General features: G+C 47.0%; 1 protein-coding gene across 1 annotated transcript in view; it reads right to left on the bottom strand.

Annotated features, from left to right (window-relative positions):
- Positions 1-284: 284 nt before the first annotated feature.
- Positions 285-5,938, bottom strand: part of LOC129109665 (ataxin-1-like) — an 8,508-nt gene continuing 2,854 nt past the window's right edge. Inside the window, exons 2-3 of the mRNA XM_054621780.1 lie at positions 2,670-4,811; positions 285-1,566 (exon numbers count right to left, since the gene is read on the bottom strand). Of these exons, the coding sequence (XP_054477755.1) occupies positions 913-1,566; positions 2,670-4,472 (2,457 nt within the window). The 5' untranslated portion in view covers positions 4,473-4,811 and the 3' untranslated portion in view covers positions 285-912. The remainder of the gene's footprint in view (positions 1,567-2,669; positions 4,812-5,938) is intronic.

Here is a 5,938-nt window from a genome sequence, read left to right on the forward strand (position 1 = left end):
TATTCAGTGACTTACATTCAGGCCTTTTCAGTCTTGATATTTGCAGGTTACATTGACAACTGAGCTAACAGCTAGAGCCACTTAAACACACCTTAATTCTGTGCTCCAAAAACACACAGACCAGAAGACACACACAAACACACACACACACACACACACACACACACACACACACACACACACACACACACACACACACACACACACACACACACACACACACACACACACACACACACACACACACACACACACACACACACACACACACACACACACACACACACACACACACACACACAGGCACATATACATGGAGACAAGTGGCCCAGGGCCCCCCGTGGCAGCGCACTCATCTGAAATGGTATGAAAATGAAAAAATAACGGTAATAAAATAAAACCTCATCAGGAACACAAGGCAAAGATCACAGCCATGACGATTGAGCATTATCATTGAAACACGGTCTCTTAAACATCACTACAAACCAAATAAACAGCGAAACAAACAGGTTGATAATCCAAATATGTTTACCCACTTTGTACACACTGACATCGGGGTCTGTGCTTGTTCATGTGATAAGAGGAATGGTCGACTGGTCTGCCACGTGACAAAGAGGAATCAGCTTATGATGTGTGACATGCAGGTCAAAAATCTCTCAGGTGTCTGACTTCCATTCATGCTCAACATTCACGCTGCATTCATTTTTGCTTTAAGCAATGATTGCACTGATCTCGTGTTTGATACCACTTATGAAGGTGCTCTGCTGTACTTCATTGTAGGTATCAGACTTGTGTGAAGGAAAAGAAAACATGTAAATACTGTGTAAACTCAGCCTATATTACAGTAGTCTGGAAAGAGAGGGAATAAACACAAAGCAAACCACAGGTAATCAAAATTCCTTAAAACTTCTCTCAACAGTTTATTCTTTTATTCAAACACCTTTCACTCCCAGTACTGGAGTGGCCCTCTATGCTGATTTTAACCTCCTGAGGGATGAAGGAAGGTTTGGGTAGAGTCAGAGGAGGCTCCTCCTCAGCTCGTTCAGTCTGGTCACGCTCTGGAGCTGACCAGCGTCTCTTGCGGACTGTAGGTCTCTCTGGATCACCGCATTGAATTTTGGTAAGAGCAGGCATGTCTGTTTTCACTGATCCTTGTCTCACTTCTACAGTCCCAGAGACTGCAAGCATTGGTCCAGCTCCGTAGAGCCCCTCCTCTGGTCCTGGTCCTGTAACCTGCTCCCTCTCCAGCCTGTCTGCACTGGAAGCCTTCATGAGGAGGCCACTATTTCTGCCTGCAGTGTTTTGACCGGTACTAATTGTTACGGTGGCATCCAAACTGTGACAGGAGTCAGAGAAGTGACCGGTCTTCAGTTTGGTCCCCAAAGACTGGCTGTCTGTTACTGAAGTGGTCCTCAAGCTGCGGAGGGTCAGCGACACGCACACGTCACCCACACACAGCTTAGCGCAGGACAGCTCAAACAGCTGGGTGGTCTTGTCTGGGCAGCAGGATGACCAGCCCTGGCCAAATACAAAGAAGGGATACTCCACCAGCACCTCCACACACACCTGGAGATGAGCACATGCACAACAGACACTGTTAGCTTTTAGCTGGATACAGACTGAAATATTTGGAGAGGATTTATGAAAGAAACACATCTGTTTAAAGAACCTATGCGCCACATTTGCATGGGATTATGCATCTTGGAAATAATTCTGTTGCATGGCTCCAGTTTGTTGATCAGTTTTTTGTATCATGAGACTCTGTTAACCATTCATTAATTATTGGCCAAGCTAATAAAACCTTGGTTTATCACAGATATATCAGTATCAATAGTGATAAATATATGTCTGTGAAAAAATCACATTGCTGTACAGAAATGCCAACGACATGTTTGAGGACATTTTTGAATGAGGTCACCTTTAGTCCAGAAGGTAGGACTGACTGTGTAAGTTTTGACCATTTTTTTGTTGCATTTAAAAGGTTTACACCTGCTGGAATTCCTGTTATATTGGGCACAGTGGTGCATTGGTTAGCATGGTGCACTGTGAATGGGGGCTCGAAACCAAGCCAAATAAAGAAAAAGAATTCAGTAAATCCATCAGTTGATACCCAAAGCCCAGATCTCGCATCTGTATTTGAACTGAAAAAGTTGGATCGGAGCAACCATTTACAGACATGGGGGCTGTAACATTTCTGGTTTTATTCATGTGTAAAAGTAATGGCTTTTTGCCTTTCAAAAGCCCAGGTCTGCACAATTAAATGTTACATTTTGGCATCTGGTACACAAGAAGGAGGAGCTTTGGTAGAGATGTGAAACAACCGGTAGGTTGGAACATTATGATGTGAAAATAATGATGAGAAAGAGGATTGTTCTCAATTCTCTCAGTACTGCATCGGAGATTAATTACATGGATTTTTAGTTTGCAGCTGACGGCTAAATTGATGACCATAGTGAGCACATCACTAGTGGATCCCTGTTTACATTTTCTTATCACTACCATTACATTTAGATAGAATACAGAATTCTGGGGACTATTTATTTATGTGTGTATTCCTATCTGCCACAGTGGCTTTTTTTATGCTATCTCTGGCACCACAGACTGATACGAAGTAGCTCACATTTTTTTTTGATGAATCATACAAGAGTGATGAATGTGGAATAACTTACCTGGGCTTTGAGCTCTCCCACAGAAAACTGTATGACCACAGCATTAGGACTCTGTCCACTGTCAATACGCTCAACAGTGCTGGAATCAATCTTCAGCTCACTACTAATCTCAGCACTCTGAATGAAGTCCTCCGTCTTCAGGTCCTCCACGCGCTTCAGCTCCCCGTCCGCCAGCTGGATGATGGATCCTCGCATGAAGAATGGAGGAAGCGCCACAGGGGAGGAGGGAGGGGAGATGGAGTGGGAGGCTTGGATGGAAACAGGGGCGGGACTGGGGACATGAGCAGGAGTTGGGGAGGGAGCTGCCACCGCTGCAGGAGCCGGGTTTGAGGGCAGGACTGGCATCGCTGGTGCCTGAGCGACGGCATGGGGGGTTTGATTTCCATCTGGCCCGAGCGCCTCACACTTAGACAGGGCTGTGGCCAGATAGGCGTGCGGCATGGCGGTGGATATTTGAGGGGTAGTCGTAGCAGTCAGGGTGCTGACAGTACGACTGACCTCGATTTCTGTGCCGTTATTGGTGCCACTGACTGGAATGAAGAGGGACTGGCCACTGGGGATCACCAGGTGCTGAGGCAGTGCCGCATGGTAGCTGACAGCGTGCTGATTTGAACTGGTGATGTAGCCAATGATGGGTGGCTGTGTGGAGGTATAGAGACTGGCTGGCAGCTCCTCATGGGGCAGAGTGGTCTGGATGACTGTATGAGGAGCAACGGACTTAATCACATCTGAGGAAGAGAGGGAGGTGAATGAGGATGATCTGGACACTGGTTTCCCCAAACAGATGCCTCCTTTCTCAGTCTGGACAAACGAGAACTTATTTGAGCCAGTTTCACGTTCAGATCCATGGTTGGGCTGGGCCAACAGCACCAAGGAGGTCTGGAGTCCTGAATGGTTTTGGCCGTAGTCAGCGGGCAGGAGGATATGTCTGGCCTCATAGCTCTGGACCTGCTGATGGTTCACTTGATGACCGGGATGTTTAGTATGTTTGACCAACTCTAATTCACCATTCAGCACACCCTTGGCATGCCCCTCTGGTTTCTTTCCAACTGAACCATCTGCATACTGCACTAAAAGCTGGGAGGGAGCGAGTGTGAGCGTTTGAGGGAGGACGGCCGTGTGAGGGTGGAGCTGGAGGTGGGCCGTGGATGAAGTGACGGCGTTTCCGCTTACAGCCAGCGGTGTTCTGCTGTCCAAGTGAATGTACTGGCTGGTGACTTGGGGAGAGCTAGGAAGCGACACAGGAGCCAGTTCTGAGGGAGAGAGGCCTATATGAAACTGCTGCTCCCCTTTAGCGTTGGGGGAGATGAGGGCAGTGGTGTAACCGTCCAGCTGGGGACGCTGTACTATGGCGGAGTGGTTATGTGCAGAACCAGCGTTGGTGGAGATGATGTGAGACGAGATGTAGCCAGCATAGGGCCCCGAGCTGATGAACTGAACGTTAGGTCCCAGCTGAGCAAACTGGATAGTCCCGGCCTGCTGGGGAAGGGCTGTGGGGTAAACTGTAGGCAGAGAGGCCAGGGGCACCGCGGACAGAGGAGTGGTCGAGGAAGGGATAGAATGGGAGGGAGAAGGGGAGGAAGTGGAGGAGATGGGACATCTTGGGCTCTCTGCGTCCCTGGATTTGCAGCGTTCACTGGCTACACTTGCCAGCCATGCTAGGTTCTCTGTGTGGGGACTATCGTTGACCACTGCAGCTGGAGGTGTTGCTGTGGCTACCACCACTGGCCTCTGCTCTAGAGCCAGGATCTCACGCTTCTTAGGAGGCAGACATCCATTACTTCGCTCCTGGTTGGATTTCATTGTACCAGCGTGGTTACACTTCCTGTAAGTCGCTTTGGATAAAAGCGTCAGCTAAATGACTGTAATGTAATGTAATGTAATGTGGTTTTAATATCCCCAGTTAGTAATTTAAAGTGGTCGCGGGTCTTTCTTTGTCGACCTCCTCCACCCAATGGTTGTGTGCAGCGGGCTGCCTCTCTGTGTGCGCTGTGGCTCCGGCTCTCTTTGTGTTCACTGTTAGACGGCTCCAGGTCTCAGACCAGAGAAGATGGAGTCACTCCAGCTCACAAAATGAGCTCCATAGACTTCATGAGGAATCATCTCTGACCGATCCACCTCTTCCACGATGTCCGCAGGAATCTGATGGCAGAAGAGAAGCTCAAATCAGATAATCAGGTAACAGAAAACTTTATTTAGTCCAAGTCTTATGATGGTTAGATTTTTAAGCCCTCTAGGCCAGCTTCTGATTTTTGTTGGCTATATAGATAAACTTGACTTTACTTGACTTGAAATTAAAGTCGGTCACATTAGTCTATTTGGACTGCAGAACTAGCTCAGTAAGCACGACTGTGTTCACGAACCATGTTCACAAAAGTTTCCTGCAGGGCTGCAAATGCCAAAAAACTAAAATGTACCTCTAAGAAATGCTTTACTCTTAGAAATGTCCCCACTTTCATGTTTGTGGAGGTGTTGTTCTTTGTTTTGCCACAAGGTGGTACCTGGTATAACCACTGCATCTGATTAGTGTTAGTTTAATGCACTTGAACACAATACGTGGGCCATTCTGTGTACGTATTTCTTCACGATGATCCTCTGAAGATGCCCCTGGAGGATTTACATGGTCTAATCTGTCAAGACTCAACCAGCATTTCCCTGAGTAATGATATATGGCATACAGGAAAGTACAGTACAATGTTGTATGCCATAATTTACATAACATGGAAAGAGCTCTGTCATGTTCCCATAACCAAGCAGGAGTTTCCTGAACTGTTCCCGTTTGTGTGTCTGGGGTGTGTGTACACACTCATGTGTACGAGCGTTGCTGTTGGCTGTTATCTGGCTCCAGGCTCTAGGGTAAGAAAGCAGAGCAGAGCGGATAACAGCACAGAGTAACAGCCTCAAATGAGCTTGTGGTTTTGTCTTTGTTTTAACACCACCTTGTCTTGTGTTGAGTCAATGGGGTAGGGTAAATATAACATCCACCTCCAGACAGGAACTCTGGGTCAGTGGGTACATCAGAAAAATGAAGTGAAAACAATATGGCTTGAATTTTGATTATGGAACAATCTCCAAGAAGCGGAAACGGGTACTTGAAAATGTTGTAACAATGGCTTTCCTCTGAACCCTGTTTGAGTGGTGTTTCAAAGTTCAAGGGAATACAAAGTGGACAACAAACAATGAATGAGTAGGTCCTAAAAGTTTGGTCTAGAGATGAGACAGACGGAAGAGGTGAGTTTGATAAGTCCTGACAAAGGCTCTTTATTCTG

This window comes from Anoplopoma fimbria, chromosome 20 (assembly GCF_027596085.1).
Source record: "Anoplopoma fimbria isolate UVic2021 breed Golden Eagle Sablefish chromosome 20, Afim_UVic_2022, whole genome shotgun sequence".
NCBI lineage: Eukaryota > Metazoa > Chordata > Actinopteri > Perciformes > Anoplopomatidae > Anoplopoma > Anoplopoma fimbria.